Source organism: Diadema antillarum, unplaced genomic scaffold (genome assembly GCF_040938485.1).
Source record: "Diadema antillarum isolate AM-2024a unplaced genomic scaffold, OU_Dant_1.0 seq00000367_RagTag, whole genome shotgun sequence".
NCBI classification, from domain to species: domain Eukaryota; kingdom Metazoa; phylum Echinodermata; class Echinoidea; order Diadematoida; family Diadematidae; genus Diadema; species Diadema antillarum.
In genome coordinates this window covers 932,112-955,603 of record NW_027271368.1, presented here as the reverse complement: position 1 = coordinate 955,603, position 23,492 = coordinate 932,112, and the positions used below count along the sequence as shown (strand labels likewise).

The following is a 23,492-nucleotide window of genomic DNA, read 5'->3' as shown; positions in this document are numbered from 1 at the left end:
AGTGGAAGTGATGGGCATCGAAAAGACATGTCATAATTAACACGATATCTCTCTGATCTTCCTCTTTTATCTGCGATGAATATTGCAACTACTGAATATATTCAGTGAGTCGAAATTTTCGCGAATCAGGACTTTCCAACGATTTCAATTCGCGATCATGGAGTACAGTGCCAAATGGAGAAATGTATACATGTACAGTTGAACCTCTCTTATCCCGCCTCCCTTTATCCGGATCTCTCTATTATACGGACGCAATCTCGCCATGATTTTTTAAAAATAATTATGGGAGGAAAGGGGGATTCCCAACTCCTTGAGAACTCCTACACAAACACACATGAAATACATATACTTGATACATTTCTTAATCATTATTTAGGTAAATCATCCCAAGAATTTATAAAAGAAAATGACTTCATTCTTGCAAACACGAACCTCTATTTTGGGGTCTGTTACTGAGTGTAACAATGAAAAGGTTGCAGTATACACATTACTACATGTGGTACTACAATGGGCTACATCAGTACATGTATAAAGCATTGAGTCTCCCGTATCCGGCCAAATCCCTTATCCAGATGAGCCCCAGTCCCGACTTGTCCGGATACGAGAGGTTCAACTGTACGTGCAAGGGATCAGTGTTAATATTTTTGCGTGTCTTTAAATTTGCGAACAGCACCTGTCTCGGGGAAAATCGTGAAAGCAAAACCTCGCCAAATGTTTGGCGAAGACAGTACTTGACACCTAGCCACACGGGTTTTAAATCATCGGTCATAACTGCAAAGAATACAGGTATCAAAATTTACATTACAAAATCAAAGTTTCAGTTCAAAGGTTTTCACTTGCTCCACACTTCTCATAACTTTTGTAAAGATGGCTAAAATAAATTCTTCAAGTACATGGAGAAAGGCAATAGTAGCCCTTACACATATCCAAATTGTGCCCTGATTCAACAAGAAATGTTCGTAACTTTTGTCTGTCTATTCCTCAGTATCATATGTCAAGATACATCAATAAACAGCTGACTAGGCAAATCCCATTTGAAATATGATATATTCTTTTTTTTTTAAGGGTCTTTTTTCACTGTCATGCCTACAGAGAACCTGCTTAAAAAAAGATGGGAGTGAACAAATGAACCTTTATCAAATGCAAATACACACAGCTATAATGATAATGACAATCTTTTTACATCAACATATTATCAAAGGTAAAAATCCCATTGAACGTAGTCCAGCTAGTAATACATTTTCAACTGAGTGGGACAGATATGACAACCAGGACAGTTTTTCAATTAACTTTCAACAACATACTGCCATCATGTGCATTTGTGCCATCAGAAGACATACTCCTGGATCCAGTTGCATTAGAAAAAATATAAATAAATAAAATGCAATCAAAAATAAGTCAGAAAATCAAGCATAAGTCAGGTATCGGCAAATCAAAATTGCATATTCAGGGACTTACGTTTGATTTTCTGACTTTATGTTTGATGGCATCTTCTTTTTTAATATGCAACAGGACCCTGATGTTTCTTTCCTACACATTTCTCCTCATGACTTCTTTATACAAGGGTGCCCTGTCTCCTGCTGATTTCAAACTTGTTTTTCTTTATTTTGTCACGTCCTGTTCTTATGGAGGGAGGAAGAAAAAGAAAAAAAATATATATAATGCAAAAATGTATTTCTATTCTCTTTTCTTGGTGCTTGCCTTGATTATTGCACAGTTCTGTGACACTTGATTACATACCACATCATTATTGCAAGGACAGAATCTGAAAGACACCTTGATGGAATACCAACAGAAAACATCAAATGCACTCATTTTTCATGGACTTTTTACAGCGGTTGCAACATACAGAAGGAAAACATATTAAAAAGTCTAAATCTTTTAGACTATTCTGAAACACTGCATTAAAAATTAATTATTCAAATCTACATCATTTCTTTTCTCCCTAAAAAAAAAAAAAAAAAAAAAAAAAAAATATCAGTCACTCAGTAGCACTGTCTGGTAAACAAATATCGTTCATTAATGAATATCTATTTCATTAGCAGCATTGGGTAAGGTTGTGCAGCTGCAAAAAAATGTCAAGTTCTCTTTCATATCTTCATTATGAATATAGAATCACTTAAAACAATGTTTGATCTTATGAAGCCAAAGGAATACTGCTTTTGAAAAGAAAACAAAATATACACCAGTATTGCATAGAAAGAGAGGAAGAAGAGGATTTTTTGATGCCCTATTGTGCGGCAGCACAAAATGTTAGCCTTAATCAAATATTTAATTCAGTCTGAATGCAACCTGAATCTCATGAATAAGACAGTTTCTTGTTTAATGACCCAAAAGCATTATTAGTGAGAGTGAGTTGGAACACCAAATGCCAGAAGCAACCATCACAGTAAAATCATTGGGGTGCCCCATGCAACTACAGAGTGACAGTTAATAGTTACAATCCGTCAAAATGGTTAGGTGAGAAGGGAGGGGAATTGTACACATGAAGCACCCTAACATTTAAAATTCTTGCTGCTGCAAGGTATGACATGTGGGACGGAAGCTGTGAAGACAGTAAAGATGACATCAAGATAATCATTTCAAGTACTCAAATAATCTTCATATTTGAAATCACTCTAAGAACCACAATACACACAAACACACGATGGAAAAATAACCTGAATAACATATAGAATTATGCATATGTGTTCAAAAAGCATACAAACAAACAAACAGGTCAGGTTACTACAAGACATGTGGCAGATAGAAACGTCACCATCAATGAGTATGTCTGAATAATTACAATGAAATGAAACTTTTTGTTACAAGTTATGAATACAATGCACATATATATGCCATGCAAGTAAGTTTTTATAACACTATATACCCTTAGAAGTAAAAACATTACCTACAAAGTCTCCTTTCTCTCTGAATATGAGGTATTTAGAGCACTGCACACATCAACATCAGCTACCTTTGTTTTGTTTTTTTAAGTATAAAATATCAAAAATATCCTCTGTAACAAATCTTGTGTATTTCTCCCAAGATTGTAAAGTGCCTTCATCCTTTTCTTCTTTCTTTCAAACATCAAGTGAACTACATCAAGTCAATCCAAGGAGGTTTTTTTTTTTCCCCATTTGACGATAGCACTAAGTCTTGTACTACTGCTACTTGGTGGAAAACATCAGAGCCTACAGTCAATGCCATGCCATGGATCTCTGCCTGATCCAATGTTTTGATGAACTTGTATACCATATATACTGAGAAGCTCTGGTTCAAATTATGGATTCTGCAGCAGCAGGATATCACTATTTTCTCTTGGGCTACATCCGTCAGATAGTAGTGCAATTTCAGTCATTTAGGGATCCATAATTTTACAACTGACTCAAAACAGTGCATGATATATCTGTTATAGATTCCTCCAACAAATCTTTAAAAGAATATTACATCAAAGTAAAACAAAAAAAAAATATTGCAGCACAGATGGTTAAATATCAATCAAATTCAATCTGCTCCAAGGTACGAGGGGATCTGTCACATGTTTCATCCTCGCATTCAAACTCTGACCCCTTATACACGATCATGGCTGGACTAACCTCGGAAAAAGGTTTACCTGCTTGACTCCGTTCTTTACCAAGCCTGATTTAATCTATTCGAACAACAGTATAATTCTGAAACTTGGAAACTGAAATCTAATTGCATGAGGCTCTTCTATAAATAACACAGAACAATTTCATTACAGCATGTCCAACCCTGTTTGAAATTGTTTCATTGAGTGCTCCAAAGTTCTAAAGTAGTCATTGATGGTAAAGACTTTGAGCTAAGCTTGCAAACTTTAACATTTTGTCCTCCTGCCCCATTCAAGCTTACTGGAAATGCTTGCTTCAATTGTCGAAACCCCCTATATGACATTTAATTGTACTGCTTGTTCAATTTTTCATCGTACTTGCAGTAACTTCATATGCAATCTAGGTTACAATACCCAGCACCACAACCCTTGATACACACCCAGCACAAAGTAATATGCCTGATTCACCCCACACGGCCATAAACATGATAATCAGGAATACAAGAAATTTCAGCAATTGAGATGTTATCCTCCAGTGGGTTATCCATGTACAATGTCTTGGTTCAGAGTAACGTTTTGGAGATACATACCAGATTCTCCTTAACGATAGCAGAGATACTACCTCCAGTAGTCCAAAGTACCAATCACTATCAATACTCTAGCTATGTCTGGGTCACATATTTTGTATCTCTCTTCATGTGAAAGATAGAGAAATATTTTGGATTGCTGACACTGCCTGATATACACATTGGTCCACATGGCTCTCATTTCTCAGTTTTCAGATTACAAGCATGTATACACCCAGACCACAGGTGGGACAGAATGGTGAGATGTCTGGATGAACAGCCAGTCTAGGATGGGAGCGAGGTCAAGATGTGACTTCAGCAGAACAAGCACATCCTTCGTCAGGATTGTCCGATCTAGTGGCGGGCTCAGACATGGCCATTTTTCATGCACGGCGCCAGTTTCTCGAGGTGGAGAAGATGGCCACGCTTCATGCGGGAGTAGACCATGAAGCAGAGCAGGCCACAGGCCACGAAACAGACGGACACCATGATGAGGTAGCCATAGGTCTCAGGACAGGGCAGCACGATGACCAGGATGAAGTGCAGCATGTCAAAGCTGCATTCCATGGCGCGCTGGACGCCATTAAACACCCCCCTCTCTGTCTCCCGCACCTGTTCTTGGATGAGCTGTGTGGTGACGAGGTCATAGGACCACAGACCTGGATAGCCCACAAAAAGAGCACAAGACACACCATGCATTCAAGTTAATTCCTTCCACTCATTTCTCCCTAAAATCATTTCTCCAGAACAAGCTTGGCTACACAGAGGACTCTTTCCAAATGGCTCCAGAATACATCTGTACGGATCATTATTCAATGTGTTGCTTAAAGGGACTGTACAGTACTGGTTGAGGTGGGGATTCATGTTTTGAACATTCCTAAGTGAGATAATGAGAAACCTCTTCTGAAATATGAAAGAGCATGTAATTTCAAGAAGGATTCGATGTTTCTTTGATGAAAATTGGTTTTCAAATGGCTGAGATATCCAAAAAAGTGATAATAATATAAGGCGACAGGAAACACCTTTAATTAGGATCTCTTTGTTTCACCTTGTTTTGGGATATCTCAGCCATTTCAAAACTGATTTTCATCAAATAAACTTGAGATACCCCTTAGAATTGCATGCTCTTTGACATCTCATAGAGTGGTTACTGAATATCTTGCATAACGTTACAAGATAAATTCTCACCTTAACCAGAACTCGAAGATATGACATGAAACCACATTAGAGGCCCTGTTTACCTTTGGAAGCAGTGATTTAAAAAATGTTCAAGACATCACTATTAATGCATATGTGTAGGTCTGTTGTATCACGAAACACCCTACCAGGTACAATTTTCGCAATAAAGCCTAAAATACAAGGAGATATCAGTATTTTTCTCAATAAACCATAACTGCAGACGGTTCAGTCTGGAAACATTTTTATTATAACTATTGTTCACATTTTGTGTATTCAACAATACTTGACATTGATTATACAGATTCAAATTTTATGGTAGTTGTTTCTAACCCTAGCTCATATTTAGAACTATTTTAAAGCACTAATGCTGGGTTTTTGTTTCATCTGCAAATGGTAAATTATGCCTTTAACCTAAAGCAAGGGGCACTGACCAATTCTGGAGAACACAAGACCAGAGAAGAACAATGAGATGGAGATGTAAGATGTTTGCTGCTCGTCCGATCCGTTGTACTTGCACTGTACCCTGGAGAAGTCCGGTGAGGGTGTGGTGGGAAGGGCACTGCTCGTGACAAACCCCCTTGGAGACACATTCAGTGATGCTGTAGTTAGGGTGAAATTCTGGTCTTGACCTGTTGGAATGTGTGGTTTCAAACAAAGGGTAAAGTGGGGTCACAGTCAGGTGGATGGGCCCCTAAAAGTGTGAGGTCTACAAATACTCATTTTGAGAGTCTACTTTGACCAACAACCTTTAATACTGGGAAAGCTGGGTAACAATGAAATTTGGAGTGAATGCATCACATCCTGGAAACGATATTTAAGCATCACTGATCTCCTCTACTAAAATTCTTTAAGATCATCTGAGAATTCTGCAATGGCGTGAAAGGATGTTCTTATAAAGGAGAAGTGGTACGTCAGACAAATAACACCTGTGACCACTCCACTGCTGATCGTGAGGCCTTGCTTAGACATCACACGAACAAAATCTTTAACATGTACAATGATCACTTTTCCATCAATTCTATGAATGTTGCTACTGGGAATTTTAAAAAAAATAAATAATTAATAATAATACCTGAAATCAAATGCAGTGACTTACCTGGTGTAGGACTGTCCTGGCTGTAGTCATATAACATTGGACTTCCTGGGGCCCAGACAGACCCCAGGCACAGCATCAGAAAGGAGATCTGAATAGAGAGGGAGTAGAGCCCGGACCGCTCCAGGCCCACCCGGTTCCTCATGAAGGGAAAGAGCAGGGTGCCCACAATGCCAGAGATGGACCCAAAAGCCTGCACCAGACCAATGGCCCACTCTGGAACGCCCTGAGAGTAGGCATAGCCATTGGTGATGGAGTCGAAGCCCAGCACCGTCATGTAGAGAAAGGCCAGACCCAGTCCTGCCCAGAACTCGTCGTAGGAGTGGTACACTTTCCAGCCTTCAAACATGTCCTGGACCATGTTCCAGGACCACAAGAGAGGGAAATAAAATTTGATACAGGAAACAGCATGTATACAGTATTATTAAATCAGTACCAGCTGTAATACATTCTACACACTCTGTTACATATTAGATGAGGATATGCTTTTACCTGAAGCTAAAATGATACTACAGATGGGAAAGCAGAGAGTAATACAGTCACATTATTATCACACATGTTAGATACACACTACTGACATGCTTGTACTTTTTCATCAATTCCCAATAGAAACATGTATTCATTAATTCTGTTCTTACCATAAGTTCTTTGATCACCTGTAGCACCCGTAACACACTTTTATGTTCAATGGGGAACTTTGATGTGAGGGATGCAAGCTATTAAATTGAGGTTTAACTTCACACATGGAAATTTAGATAAGAGTGTTTTCATGCGGGTCAGTCGCAACCTCAAGGCGACATCACCATCTTATCTAACTTGCATAGATGATTGAAACCAATATCAGTTTTATGAGAACTTGCAAAACCTTGAATTTAAAAACTATTTAATCAAATATCCAATATTCATGGAAGCTCACTGTTACGCTTCTTTGATGATTTTTCTACATTTATAAAACTGTGTAGGATAACAGATGAATATTTCTTCTTTTCCAGACCAAAACAATCACAAAACTAGAAATGTCGCTACAGCGACTGGTTATACCCCCGCCAAACAACATTTCATAAGCTTTGGTCCAAACAACATTTCATAAGCTTTGGTAAAAAAACTGAGGAAGTAGTTAAATCCGCAAGATCTTTCCTTGATCTTCTGCCATTAATATGCCGTTACCATGGCAACGTACTTTCGGGTACTGTCGAAAAATGCATCTTGCACATCTACAACCAAAGGCACACATCTGTACCAAGTTTCATGGAAATTGGGCAAAAACTGAGGAAGTAGTTTGCAACACAAACTTTTCCATCATTTTGGCTCATAATATGTGAGCTGTTACCATGGCAACATACTTTTTGTCACTGTCAAGAAATGTGTCATGCTGACCTATATCCTAAGACAAACATTCAATATGAATTCCATGAGAATTGGAAGAACACTGATGAAGCAGTTTTGCCATGAAGCATTTTGCCCTATATTTTACCAATAACATGCCGTTACCATGGCAACGCACTTTTTGCCACTGCGGAAATATGTGTCTTGCACATTAACATATTCAGATGAACATCTGTACCTAATTTCATAAAAATTGATCAAAAACTGTGGGAGGAGTTCGCGACGCATGATTTGTACCCATTTTTGCCCATAATATGCCATTACCATGGCAACGTACTTTTGGGTACTGTCAAAAAATACGTCTTGCACATCTACAACCCAAGGCACACATCTGTGCCAAGTTTTATGGGAATCGGCTGAAAACTGAGGAAGTAGTTCGCGACGCTAGATTTGCAACGGACCGACCGCCCGACCGACCGCCCGACCGTCCGCTGATTCCTATATACCCCCTTCAAACTTCGTTTGGCGGGGGTATAATGATTATGAAGTGGTGACTTATGAATATAATCTTCTACAGTGGACTCCCTTTAAGTTTATAACGAAGTCCTAGGGAACGGCAGTTTTCTGTTGTAACCGAACAAATAAACAATAAAAATACATAGAGTGGATAATGTTGCGGCCTGAAATTTTACTTCATTGTAACTGGAATTTTGTATTAACCGTGTTCATTATAATGGGAGTACACTGTAATTTTATTGATTTGAACACACATGAAATGACTGTGTAGCTGCACACCTTTAATTTTACAACAATTTTGTTGCTCTTTGATTCTGCTGGCTGAGAGGGTGTTTCAGACGGCAGGGGAGTGACGGGGATTTCAGTAAATTCTTTCTCCCTGTCATCCTCCTCGCTCTTACTCTGCGCTGGAGAGGAGGGCAGGTCCATGGAAACGTCCCTCTCTGGTGACACGGGTTCGGTCATCTCAGAGTACTGGTTCTGCTCATTCTCCTCATCTTGTCGGGAAGAGAGAGAAAAAAAATGATGAGAATCCAAACTAGACAAAGACAGACATCCCAGCATGACTCATTACGTGTTGATTTGTGCCACTATTTCCACTCCATGTGGGTACTCTACGGACTTTTATCCTCCATCCCTAACTATGCAGAACACGGTTATAATGAAATTCTCAAAATGCAATCAGGTAATAATTCAGGTCCCAAATTATTATCTATATATCTTTTATCTATTTCAGTTATAACCAAATTTTGATATAGTGAAACGAAACTGCTGATCCCGAGGACTTTGTTATAACAGAAGTCGCCTATACGACAAGTTCTACTTCCGGGGGATCCAAGACCATTCATTGTTTACATGGTATGCATCATATCTCCATGTTAATGGCGTATGTTTCCGAATGGTTGATAAGACTTTTACCAGAATTTGAATAGATCTTTGCTCACCTGTATATTTCACACCACCTTTCATGGCAAGCTCCGGGACATTTCTGTAGACCCGGTGGAGGTTCCAGTACTCAATGGCCATGGAGCCAGCGTTCCAGGCAGCGATGAAGATGCCTCCAACCAACATGGAGGCCGACATGATTGCGCCGACAGCAATGGGGGCCACGATGTTGACCAGGAGATCAATGCGACGCATGTTGGCATTCAGATCTGTTGGTGGGAAATTCACATTTATGTACTTTTAGCAATTAGAATGATGTGGCAAAAATGTGTGCAAGAGTTTACTGGAAATAGGAACGATTACTAAGCAAAATTATATTGCAAGGGAAATATGAGCGTGCATTGCTAAAAACATATGTCATCATTTAATTACTTATTACATTTAAGCAAAATCTTGTCATTTACCATATAAATTTCATGCTCATCCTCTCTTCATTATAATGTCACTGTCAAGTTCACGTGAGCTTTTTGGTCCTCCCATACTTTCTTTCTTTAAATATTGCATTTACTCACTGCTGGTACTCATGTTGAATATTGCAATTATAATTATCTACGATATTAGGATGAGTCCGAGTATACTCGGGCAGGTGTCTATTGGAAGTGCGTGTTGTAGCAAAATCAAACTGTCTTCCAACAGGTTAATGTATTGGATGCATACTTTGCAATTTAACATATTTTATTTCTAATTCTCGGAATCTAAAAAACAAATAATCAATGAATCAAATGGAGACACATGATGCAAAATGCTGTAATGTAAGGGTTAAAGGTCAAGTTGACACTTCATATAACATTTGTACACTTTAAAAGGGGAAATCCAGTCCAAATATAGGTTAGTCTGATTTTTTTAAAAAGAGTAAAATCTTACGAGTTCAACACTAAAAATTTGACTGAAAGTTGATGAAAATAAAGAAAGTTATGACATTTTGAAGTTTTGTAACTTCTGCAAAACAGTTCTTGTACAGTGGGTATATGAATATGCAAATGAGTGAGCTTACCATGTCATAACCACACAATTTTCCATTGATAGTGTACAAAACATGATGAAAATTCAATGTTTCTGTCGTTGAAGTCGGAAACATGCCATTATTCCTGGTTGAATAACTTCAGAATAGTGATCAGTTAGATATATCAGGATTTGAGCCTCAAGCATCATTGCATTTGAATGAAAAACTGGAAATGTTACAAATTTTATGTACAAACTATATGGCAAGTTGTGAGGGAATGACATGCTCCCTTTGCCATTTGCATCCAATTGACCGTTCAAGAACTCTTTCCTGAAAAACTAGCAAAACTCCAAAATGTCATAACTTTTTTTTTCAACCAATTTCAATCAAAATTTTACTGTTGAACTTGTAACATTTTACCCTTTCTTATCAGACTAACTTATATTTGGACTGGATTTCTCCTTTAACTACTTACTGACTAGCACCTCCTTGTCATTTCCTGCAACAACCACGACCCAGTCCTTCTGGATGCAGATCTTCTCCGCCAGCGACGCCAGCGAGGCGATCGTCCCCAGAAGGATGATGACAAGCTGACAGATGATGTAGAGGGCGCCATTCCAAATGGGCAGGATGTCTTCTTTGAGGAGAAGCACGGTGCAGAGGATGCAGGCGTTGATGATGACGGAGCTGTTCTGGATGATTAGTGATGTTCTGGCCGCTGCAAGTTTGTCAAGTACAGGGAATAATTTTCAAACTCAAATTTGATTAGCAATTTCAGCTGGTGAAAAATATCTTCAATGATATCCTGTACACTTCTATGTAAGAAAACTGCTACACAAAAGTTAGTTTGTGTAGCAGTGGTGTAAAAATGCATAGCAAATTGTGATGCGATACCAGGAAAATTATTCCCTGAAGTATTACCCACGAAATTATAATCAGTGTCAAGCTTGAAATGCGGGGGTCGATGTAATACTGTGACTGTTTTCACTGGTGATATGTGATCTAGCAAAATGCTCTAAAGAAGAATGGTTGGCACATTCATTATCTTTACCATGTCCTGTAAAGGACTTGAACTACATATACCAAGATTTCAGTCATATTACATTCTTTTAATTGACCAGATTCTTTGACTGCATATTAAAATTTCAGAGCCTGATGATTTCAAAAAACTTTCTGTAAATTCTTCTATCACCCTGTCATTATTGTGAAAGAGCATATCCTTCCCCTATTACATTGATATGTTCAGTTACTGTTAATCATTTCAGACAATCTCACTTTTAATAACCTCTTCCAATTCTGCTATTCTACATCAATGTTACTGTCTTTACAGCCAAAACATAGTTCACAGAAAGGCTCAAAATTCATCTTCCATAAACTTGTCTGGCTGATGTGATTTGTCAGGACAATGAGTTGTTTTGGTGCATTTTGAGATCAAAAGTGTAAAATAACAAAATTTGGAGCACCAAACCAAAATTTTCCTCCAACTAGATTGATCTCAAAATACACCAAATCGCAATATAATAAGTTTTCTGCATTCACTGTATCCACAACTTTGTTTGGATATTTCCCTTGAATCATTGACTGAATATTGATTGGCAACTTTTACATTTTGTCTGTTCTCTAATCCCTTATCTAGTGAACTATATTTGTTTCAGTGTTTTCCTTGAATGTTTTGTTCATGAAATGTTTAATATTACAATGTATTACAAACTTATACAATTGTTCCCAGGGTGCAATGTCTCATATCAAGTAAATCTGAGTCTCTGTCACTGATCCTGTGAGCAGTGAAGAATGACATGCAATATATCCTACGAATGCAGTGACTGGCTTTATACATAGTATGAATACAGCATCACAGAATACCCACCCCTAAGTCTCGGCGTCTTGTCCACCCATCTGCCGACGGCTGCTCCAAATAGCAACGACGAGCCCGACACACACAGGCCGTATATAGCTGTGAGGCGGAGTGATTGTTCCTCTATCTCCACCAAGTACAAGGACACCGCAAAGCTCCACATGCGATCACCCTGACAACAATAATAGCAATTGTTTACTCCATGTATAGTGGTTTTTTTTTTGGTCAAATTATGGCATGGCACTCACTAAAAGACCCAGTAGCGTGGGGAAAGAAGGGTAGCCCGATTGAATCGATTTTCATTAGCAGTCCATCGTGGTACATTTTAAAACTACAACAAGGGCAAGTCTGCTAGAATAGAATTGCCCATCAGCAAACATGTGCATCAAACTGTACACTTGATTATTTGGGTAAACAATTTTCAAGTCCAGTTGGGATCCTTCGGCAGTGTGTGTCAATGTATAGAGACCACTATTAAATCTGTACACAATTCTTTTCATGGAGTAACAAGTGAATACATGTATATTCAAGTCAGGCCTTCCTTCCAACTCCATGGCCCTATGCCAATGGGTCTTTATAAGGTTCTACACCTGTAAAAATTATATGAATCAGCTTGAGCCCCATCACTTTTTTCATATTAATCAAAAGATACTAAAATAAATCTGGAAAAGAGAAACACAAAGAATAAGCTTGTTTTAAACTGCTCAGATCTGACTGATGAGAGTGAAATCCTCAGCAAAATATAAAAACTGATATGGAGGCTGGACATACCCAAAAGTACCATTCTTATGTCTTTTATTGCTTCCGAATTTCTTATACATTTTTGTTGACTTTTTTGTTTATTTGAAATTGTCACTGACCACTTTTCTAACATAACTGGCATAAGAATAATCAATTACAGTGATTAATATGACAAAGCACCATTTTCCACTGGAAATGTACACAACATCACAAAATTATGCCCTTTTTTGGGTGGCATGCAGTTACAATGGGTGCGGTATTGTAACATGCGGACATTGCAAATTTGGTCTCATTTTGTAATGTGAGACTTGAAGTTGAACAGCTTTCTCGCATTACAAAATTATTGTGTAAAATGACATGGGGGGAGATTTCACCCCCCCCCCCATGATTCCATGGATTTTGTGAATTTTATTTCCTGTTCTCTTGTCATTCATTTCATATAGTCAGAAGATTAAAAAAATATGTCGATGATATCAACTTTTTAACAATCATTTAAATTGCTATCATGTACTTTTATACATGTATACATGAATATGAACTTTGATAAACATATGAATCATATTTCTCACCCATGCTGATAAGGCTTGGCTTGTGTAGAGTAGCATAGCATTGCTCATCAACCAGCGGTAGCAGGCGGCGATGCTCCATCGTGGAGATGCTTATTGGTGAAAGTGTAGGGTCAAAGGTCATGGGCAATGAAGACAATGAAATGTAGGTAGCAAAATAAGCGTCCATGCACTTACATTGGAACCCCTTTAATCTTCCAGGTGGAATTGCAAAATGATTATCGGAATGCAAATTACCCCACCCCCCCCCCCACACACACACACACACAAACACAAAAACAAAACAAAACAAAACAAAATAGAACACAACAAATTTGACAAAATTTTGCTTTTTCTCTCTAAAGCATGATCTCAAATCTGCTAAAAGTGCCACTATTTCGTTTGCACAGAGGCTACCTCTTATCATTTGCAATGCTTCTGTGAAATTCTGAAATGAAAGAAAATTTACGTACTTCAATCACCTTTAGAGCCCAGTGAATAGGTTTTGTTCAAATAGAAAGAGAAATATAAATCCCTTCATATGCATGAGCTTCATATTCCTCATACACTTTGAATTCAACTTTTCTGATCCAAAATCCAGGAATGAGTTGATAGGGACAATCCACAAGTCACTGAGAAATTCAACAATCCACTTGTCTTTGTAGCAGTCATACAAAGTACCATGCACATAATAATCTGTTCAAAGGTATTTTTCACTACCTTAGCATTTAATCACTGCACAAGCTACATGTAAATTATATCAATTTGAAACCAGTACATAAAATACACCAAAAAATAAAAGACAAACAAAACTAAGCACTTTAAGAGCACAGACCTCTGCCAAGCAGCTCATTTCCACTCATACACGCATGCTGAATATCGCCCAATTTCCCAATGATAAAGAAACCTTGTGTTTACCTCATGAGCTTTCTGCTGTGTGATACGCGGCGCCTCAAGCAGAGCATGCACTTTAGTGCGCGTATGCAAACCTCAAAAATGCGCAGCTTGAACTCCCAAGTTCATTGACCCAATCTGCCAAAAGATCAAAAACTCTTCAAAACTTCATAAAAATGCCCGGATCACTACCAACATTGAATCATCTGTTCCTTGTGTATAATTGTCAACATTTCCTGTAAGTTTCATCCAATCCATTCACAACTTTTTTGGTTATTTTCCATACAGACAAACAAACCCACACTGGCAAAATCATAACCTCCTTGGAGGAGCTAATATGGTTAATTGAATAAAAAGTGCATGAACCAATCAATGAATGAATGAATGAAATGAATAAGTAATGTATACAAAAATGAAATTACACAAAATATTTAGAAACCTGGTAATCCTATGGTTTATAGAAACGTGTTGGCCCATAAGTTGTATTCGTTTGTATTTAGAGCTCAAGTTTTACAGTTTTGTGTAACCGAACATGGCTAAATCTTTTGAATGACAAACCTTTAACAGGTATTACAAACCTTAGCAATAATGCCATTTATTCAACAAAAAAAAGAGAGAGAGAGAAATTGTAATAACAAACCTTCAGAATAACAAACCTTACCAGTAATTCATTTTGGATGAATAACACAAATTTTCCTCAGAAATGGTGTGTGGCACAGGGAGCGAACAAAAAGCGATAATGTGAAGCGATCATCCATGCAGAGACACTCTCCAAATGTATGCTCTGCTGTTTACAACGTAATTTCATACTCGATTTGCATATCGTTGAATTGCACATTTCATTCGTTTTCTTAAATTGTCAATGTCAGAAATGACTTTGTAATAACAAAAAATTCGCTATAACAGTGCATGTTGTACACAAATTTTGCACATACAAAATTTTAGACCTTGATGATGATAATTCTGGGACCTATTACTAAACTTCTACTTCATCATCATGAAATTTCATTGTAACTGTGTTTGTTGTAACTACAGAGCACTGTATTGCTGCCTCCACTCAAGCCACAATCATTTCTGGGCTTTGGTTTCCTTTAAAGTTTGTTTGTCCTAACAAACTTTACTTGCTCATTTATTGCTTCAATGAATGATTTCTTACCTCTTTGTCAGGTAGGAACATACATACACAATGTACTCTGTATGAGTCTAGGGGCCAAAAATCACTGTCCACACAAATTTAGAAGACTACCTCTTCCAATGACAGCTGCATTGTATGTACAGCTATTTAAACTGTGTTGATAATAATGATAATAATATATATCAATCTATAAAGCGCAAAACGTATCCAAGACATATATTCTTCTGCGCTGCAAAAGCTTCTGATGTGCTTGATGATAATGAACAGTTGAATGAAAAGATGTATTTTGAGTTATGATTAAAAGACTGTTACAGTTGGGGATTTCCAGACTTCTGGTAGATCATTCCAGAGTTTGGGAGTTGCACAGGCAAATGCTTTGTCTCCCAATATTACTTTTGTTTTACGTGTTGGAATTTGTAAGAGAAGATCTCCCACACTGTAGATTACCAATAGAACACACATCCTACCTGTTTCAGTTGCCAGATCATCTCCTCCTTCTCCTCTTCCTCCTCCTCCTTCTCCATCTTCTCCTTCCTTTCCTCTATCTCCACTTCCATTCTCTCCAGTCTCTTGCCCAGGGGAACCCGGTGTTCCTACCTCTCCGAGATTAATCGCCTCCACAGTGCCAAGATCTACCTCCTCTTCTAACTCTTCCTCCTCCTTCTGTTTGTTTCCTCCGTCTCCCTCAGAGGATGGTCTTTGATTGACGTCTTCAAAATCTTCATCCTCGTCTACAAACCGTGCATATCCAGACATATTCTCCGAAATTTCCTTTCAGTGTGGACTTTGAAAGAAAATGTTCAATTCTTAGCGGTGACAAGTTGTCTCCTGTCATTCACTGCATCAACTGGTAACAGGTGCCAGAATTAGATACACCCTACTCCATCACTTCTGCGAAGATCCGTAAGCACTCAGTCAGCGTGAGAGTGCAAGGCGTCCTGTTGCAGCATGGGAATGTAAGAAGAGATCCTTGTTTATATCATCCTGCAAATAAGGTAAAAAGCAGAGAGTTCTAGAAATGAAATAGTTTCTGTCATGGGAAGTCACAAGCTCAGCTACCACTTTTATATGATCGCTCTGAACAAGTCTGTACATACAGTGTAGATACAAGCAGACATAGTTATGACACAGAGGACACTAAAGGTTGTGTTGTGGTATAATAGTCATTCATCTAAAATAGATTTATAGTCTATACAATGAACACTTACAAAGTTGTAGCCTGAAAGATATGCAAAGAGTGTGGTGAAAGAGAAGTTAGTGGTCCATAACATAAACTTTTGAGTAAACTATCCATATACTCATGGTCATGCAGCTTGCATGTGATTGAAGGGGGGGGGGTGGTATTTGTTTTCAATAATTAACCTGGCTATTTCACAAGAAATCAAACAGTCAGTCCATATCTTGCATGCTGAATCTTTATCAAATCAGCAGCACATATTTTTGACTTTCAAAACAAAAGTAACTTGACACTCTATTTCACAGAGAAAGATGCATCTAGGGTTTAGTGGTTAGACTATTAATTTAATGGAGAGATAAACATCAGTGTCTTCAAAAGGTTGATTTCAAAGCATTAAGTAGACTTTGGACTTTGTGCCTTTGCTTCATTTGTGATATTGTATACTGAAAAGACAGTTCAAGAAACAAGTGATCATCACATGGATGGAGCTGGCATTCTCATAATATGTTTGTCGTCACTGGAGACGCAAAATGTACTTGTGCATAACACTGCAGGCATTTGCAATCCCTGTACTTATTATGACAAGAATGTGTTTGGTAGCCACTGTCTGTGAATAACTTCATGGTATTAAAAATACAGAGTGAGTGGTCTCATCACTTTAACACTTGATGCAACATGAACACAACTTTGCACAAACACACAAAAATCATACAACTCTGAAAGATCTCTAAAGAGGCAATATTGACAAACTTGTGTTTGCACTTCATTCTGCATTTGTATGCCTGAATTGATGCGATAACAAACAAGAGATGTCAGACGGTCAAGCTTCAAGGACAAAGGTTATTTCAATGGAATTTGTTGCGACATATTTATTTACCCAGTGAATAACTGTTTTCTTTTCTTGTGCGATAAGCATACAAACCAAGGTTAGATCTCTTTAATACCTCAGTAGAGATGCCAAATTTGTGAAGTGGCTGGGAGTCAGACCCTGCAAGGGGGCGAAGCGACCAAACGGTGGAGGGTGTGGGAGGGGGCAGTCCGCCCCCCCCCCCCATGTTACCAAGTGCTACACACATAGCACAGTTTACCCAAATGGGCCAACAGATTTTCAGATTGCTGCAAAACAGTGGCCTGAACATGAATTTTACTTGCCCAAAAAGAAAGCAGGGAATAATTTTCCTGCACCAGGTATCGCATCACAATTTGCTATGCATTTTACACCACTGCTACACAAACTAACTTTTGTGTAGCAGTTTTATTCCATAGAAGTGTACAGGATACCATTCAAAATATTGTTCATCAGCTGAAATTGCTAATCAAATTTGAGTTGAATAATTAGTCCCTGGAAAGTTAAAAAATATTAGAAAATTATAGCTAAAATCACTTACAGTACGATGTAAGTCAAAGGCTTAACCCCTTGAGGACAAGTCCCGAGTATACTGAGGCAGGTGTCTATGAGAAGTGTGTGTTGTAGCAAAATCAAATAGTCCTCGATGGGTTTATATGACACAATCACTTGAATAAAACAGCACATATTGATATTGGAGTAACAAGCATTTCAGTCGAGTGTTGGCGTTGGAGTACATAGGGGCTTCATCATGCAAGTGATTAGAAGCTGCTGAAACGAAATTAAAGTGATTTGCATGAGTGCATGACAGACAGTCATTATCATTTATGGGTTTAACATGGATGGATTTGTGGGTTAATAGAGGGAGAAAGACAAAAAGTGGTGCTGCATTTTTACATCCTTGCCCAATTCAGACAAGTACAGGTTGTACTACTAGTATTTTATTCTCATTGTTTGAAAACACTTGCCTGGCTTTGATTTTCAGTTTCCCCAGGCAATGGGCATATTGGGCAAGTGTTTGTGTAGCACCTCAGTCTATATTACAAAATGACATTTTTCTCTATTTTTTTATTTATTTATTATTTTTTTTGTCTGAACAAACAGATTCATGATCGTGGAAGCATGAAAATAATTGAAAATGATAAAGAAACTTGAAATTGCACACCATAAAAAAGTTATCAGAAAGGCCCCATCTCCCCCCCCCCCCCCAATATTTCCACATCATTCTCACTGCTCCATCAGACTATGATACACCATCTTTATTACTAGCCAAAGACGCTTAACTGATAAGACAGGAAAGTGCGCGCTAACCCTGTACAAAAACAAATGGACAGCGCGCGGTCATCATGCGTATTACGCACATCACCTGAGACCACTCAGTTAAGTTCAAAGACAGCGCGTCTCAGGTGATGAGCATCTTTGCCTGAGACGCGCTGTCTATGAAGATGTTGTTGTTTATCAAGCGTCTTTGATTGTGAGATCATGTTGTTGCCAAATTTTTACCTCCACGATAATAATCCTTATTACTTTCAAATTCAAATCTCGTTCTTCAAATAATCCCCTTAACCGAAAAAAAGCTACGAGTACGATTATAATTTTTAAATCTTTTTAAGATAATAATTCGTAATAAAGATACCACTACCTTTGGAAATGAGATTGAAGGATGTTGCTAGGTGTACTGAGTTTGTTCTTAGCTCTCTTTTGTATCGTCATGTAGGGTAGCCATTTTGTGTCCATTTTTATCGGTAAGCACTATTTAGGCACCCGTCCCGCTTCATCATGAATATTCATCAGGCAGTAAGATACTGTACTAGTATGGCAGAAGGCTGGATACGTGCCATAGAATGTAAAAATGTATTGCCGGGAAATATAAAAATCTCGACAAATTGCATCAATGGGGAATGTTAAAATATCTCGCCGGGAGATGGAAAAATTTTCAGTTTTGCTGGGAAATGTAAAAACTCTTGCCGGGAAATGTAAAAATCATGTATTTCCACGGTATTACGGATACATGAAGATGATGAATATTCATGATGAAGCGGGACGGGTGCCCAAACAGTGATTACCATTTTTATCGCGTGCCTTCCTATCTTGTTATCTCTACTATCTTTTTGATTACTAGCGTACGCATGGATACGTGCACTCTTGCTTGCCCGTAACTACACGCAGCCGCTGTGCGAAGGGTCTGGTCAGGGCCTAGCTTGCCCGAGACCGAGTTTATGCACTCACACAGTCCCACACAAACACACATTGCAAGTAGTGGGGTATATCATGAACAGGCAGGGGTAGGGGTAACTGCGACAGCCGCCACACGCAGTGTGGCGGCTGCGCCGTGCTCCCATAAAAGATCTTCATGTTGAACAAACGGGTGCCTTTGCGGCGCTATATTTCCTTAATTTTTCAACAGAAACTACTAGGAATACTTACATGGGTCGATGAAACCTAAATGACTATCATCGGCGACTGTTTGATGCATTTCATTGCTTGTGATGCACAAAATGATGTCTTATAAGCAGCTCACCGATGTTCACAGAATTCACAATCACTTGCACAAGCGCACAGAATACTTGAACTATAACATAAGCGAAACTGCGGGGAAGCCTCCAGGACCGCGCCTGGCGGCGCGGTCTCCGGGGCTAGGGTAGGGGTAACTGCGACAGCCACCACACCTGCGTGTGGCGGCTGCGCCGTGCTCCCATAAAAGATCTTCATGTTGAACAAACGGGTGCCTTTGCGGCGCTTTATTTCCTTAATTTTTCAACAGAAACTACTAGGAATACTTACATGGGTCGATGAAACCTAAATGACTATCATCGGCGACTGTTTGATGCATTTCATTGCTTGTGATGCACAAGATGATGTCTTATAAGCAGCTCACCGATGTTCACAGAATTCACAATCACTTGCACAAGCGCACAGAATACACGTGTACTTATCGAACTAACATAAGCGAAACTGCGGGGAAGCCGCCAGGACCGCACCTGGCGGCGCGGTCTCCGGGGCTAGGGTAGGGGTACGTAACAGGAAGCCTCGACGACTTGACGTGGATTAGTAATGAAAAGTTAGTCTTGAGAGTGCTCGGATTATCGATGGCTAGCCTTCCGGGAGGGCGGGAGGCCAGCAACGGCAACACCAACCAGCGCAGCATTCCATTCGCGTCCCCGTAAAACCCGCCCGGCGCCCCGGTCCCGTCCCGCTGCCACGGTGCCGAGATGCTTACGTAGACTCCCTTGTTGTAACCGGTATACTAACACTAATTAGCTAAACAGAGATTGAGCTGCGGCTACGACAACACATTTTTAAAGACTAGTAACCGTTTGAAAGTTCTATTTTTCGCATAAGGACAGCTATACTCTGCCTAGGCTACAGATCAGTGGAGTTAATAACACGATCACACGAAAATACTTACCTAAATAATTAAAAGGAAAGGTGGAGTTCGTCAGGAGCCAGGGATACATGCACAGCGTCCAGTACTCTGCGCAATGCTCGATTCGATTCGTAATTACGTAACCGGTAGTCGCCGATGGTGGCGTGTTATGTCCCTACTTCTTGGAGAGGGAGAAAGCCATGCCCACGACTCGACGCTGTGAAGAACTTTTGAAAACAATTTACTTTTTAGTAGATCAAAAGATTCGCCACCCCCCCCCCCCCCCAGCAAAGTCGGATGAAACAAAAAACAAACAAACAAGTATTATCTTTTATTTAATTAGCTATGCAATAATAGCAATTCAAGGGATGATACAGTTTATTGGTGGAGATGAGAATTGGGGTTTTAACTTTTTGCGAGCTATAAACTCAAGAAAACACTAATACACATAGCATACCATTTTAAGAGGAATTCAAAGTTTATTTGATGAAAATCGGGTTTGGAATGACTGAAACATCCAAAAACAGAGTAAAGCAAAGCGATAGTAATCAAAGGTGGGTCCCACACTTTATTAGAATCGCTCTGTTCTGGATATCTCAGCCATTTCAAAACCAATTTTAAATCATCAAATATACTAAACGTTGAATTCCTCGTGGAATCACTTGCTCTTTCATATTTTCATAAGGATTTTCTCATTATCTCACCAAAAAAATATTAGAAACGTGAAATTACGTCTCAACCAAAACTATACGATCCCTTTAAGCCTAATAACATGTTTTATTTTGTTTTTGCAACTTGAATAAAGAACCAACGTATCATATTACCTTTTTGGGTGAAAATTTTCCAAATATAGGGCCTATATAGCATTCTAGACTAAATTGCCATTATTCACCACCACCCCACCCCATCCCCCGATTCTGTTAGGGCCCCCCAAAAAAGGAAAACAAAGTTGCGTGTACACATGCATGTGAAGGCACTCCCTTTCAACCTTTTCTATTAAGTATAGGATTATAATTATTGTCAAAATTTTTCACCCGGAAGTGTGCACCACATTTTTGAATTTCAATTCTGAATGTAAATGCTTAAATCTCTCTTGCTTGGGAGGGGATAGACCCCACACCCTCTCCCTCTCTGCCCCTTTCCCCAGCCTTAGTATAGGGCCTACACTTTTCAGATTGACAAAAAAAAAATCTGAATAATTCTAAAAGCACAAGCTTCTCACTTCAATTCCAAAAACTCAAACTCATGTATAGGCCTACTGGGGGAATATCCCCTTTTGATTAACCATTTCCTCGCTCATTTCCATTCCATATATCAGATTTGGTACTTTTTTTGACAATTTCACATCCATTCCCAAATATAATGCTTGCACGAGATATATCAATTTCAGTTCAAAGAGATGATTAAAGAGGTTAATTCCCTTTAAGGTGAAAACTCAAAGTCATGCTGCTCGCATGAGGTTTGAGGTTTAGACTTGAAGGAAATTAACTTCCAAATAACAAAAAAGAATCATACATTCCAAATGTTATGGATCAGTGAGTGCGAAAATATTAGAAAACATGGCGGTGAATTATAGAAAATCTGATAATCCGTTCACAAGTTAGGAATTTAAGCTTTCGTTAATGGAAGTAATTACAGTCCAAATATAACTTAGTCTGATAACACTGAACTCATTAGTAAAATATCAACGGTAAAATTTTGATCGAAATAGGGTGAAAAATGAGGAAGTTATGACATTTTGAAGTTCGGCTAATTTTTAGGAAATGAAGAGCTTGCTTCCAAAAGGCGCTAAATCCATCATTTTGGGATAGCAACGGATTTAGCGCCTTTTGGAAGCAAGCTCTTTAAATATAGTTCTTGAACGGTCAATATGAATATGTGAATGGCAAAGTGAGCATGTACGTCATCCCCTCACATCTTGCCATTTATAGTTGGGGCCTACATTGGAATGTTTTTGAAATCTTCCCGTTTTTCATTCAAACGCATGTATCTATGCCCGATCAGGCTCAAGTCCTGCATTGATCACTATTCTGAAGTTCAACCAGGAATAACATCATGTTTCAGACTTCAATGACAGAAACATTGAATTTTTGTATCTTTTGTATTTTTTTTTGTATTTTTTTTTTTTTGTACACGAGCAATGGCCCGGAAATTGTGAGGTATGACATGGTTACTTCACTCATTTGCATATTCATATACAAGAACTGCTCTCTAAAAAATTTCGAGTAATTCACTCCTCGGAAGGAGTGAATAAAATTTCACTCAATTAAGAGTGACTTTCACTAGTTTTCGAGTGAATTTCACTCTTGTAACGAGTGAAATTTGTGTGAAACCCATTCGCCGAGTGAATTCCGAGTGAAAATTAAGCCGAGTGAATTCCGAGTGAATACATAATTAAACGCATTCGGCTAGGCCAATAGAAATTGAGAATTCCCCTGTCATGTGTTTACTCTAAGCCAATCACCAGCCGTAATTTCCCCTGGCTTGGACGCGGGCAGGTTTACCTGAAGAGCGACGCGTCGCCTGTGCGTGGACTGTGTGCAGTTGCGTGCTGTGTGCTAACTGTGCGTGTATTATGCATAGGATCACAGATTTACGTGCGTGTAAGTGCAATCGTGAGAATCTGAGCCTGGATGTCGTGATGGACGGGAGAAAATGTCTGTCTTCAAATTGAGTGGGGCGGAGATATTATTCACATTTTTGAAGGTAAGCAAACCATAGATCGATCTAATAATTATACCTCTCCGTAAACGACCATAAGTAAGTTACCTTTAGGCCAGGGTTCTATACGAATAACCCCGGGCCCGTACTGG

The 23,492-nt window shown here is 38.8% G+C and overlaps 1 protein-coding gene across 1 annotated transcript; it reads right to left on the bottom strand.

The window, feature by feature from the left end:
• Positions 1–4,356: 4,356 nt before the first annotated feature.
• LOC139731223 (ferroportin-like) lies at positions 4,357–15,839 on the bottom strand. The gene is made up of 9 exons (XM_071642108.1): positions 15,756–15,839; positions 13,284–13,372; positions 11,986–12,145; positions 10,594–10,836; positions 9,175–9,384; positions 8,510–8,727; positions 6,392–6,740; positions 5,727–5,924; positions 4,357–4,775 (listed from the first exon to the last, which is right to left on the bottom strand). Exons 2-9 carry the CDS (start codon positions 13,329–13,331, stop codon positions 4,483–4,485), a joined length of 1,719 nt encoding a protein of 572 aa, XP_071498209.1. The 5' UTR covers positions 13,332–13,372; positions 15,756–15,839; the 3' UTR covers positions 4,357–4,482.
• Between the last annotated feature and the right edge of the window lie 7,653 nt (positions 15,840–23,492).

Excerpts from the sequence above, each read along its gene's own strand:
- LOC139731223 (XM_071642108.1), bottom strand. The coding sequence starts at position 13,331 with ATGAGCAATGCTATGCTACTCTACACAAGCCAAGCCTTATCAGCATGG. Across the intron at positions 12,146-13,283 it reads GCCAAGCCTTATCAGCATGG|GGTGATCGCATGTGGAGCTT; the intron begins GTGAGAAATATG and ends TATTGTTGTCAG. Across the intron at positions 5,925-6,391 it reads CCAGGACAGTCCTACACCAG|GTCAAGACCAGAATTTCACC; the intron begins GTAAGTCACTGC and ends ACATTCCAACAG.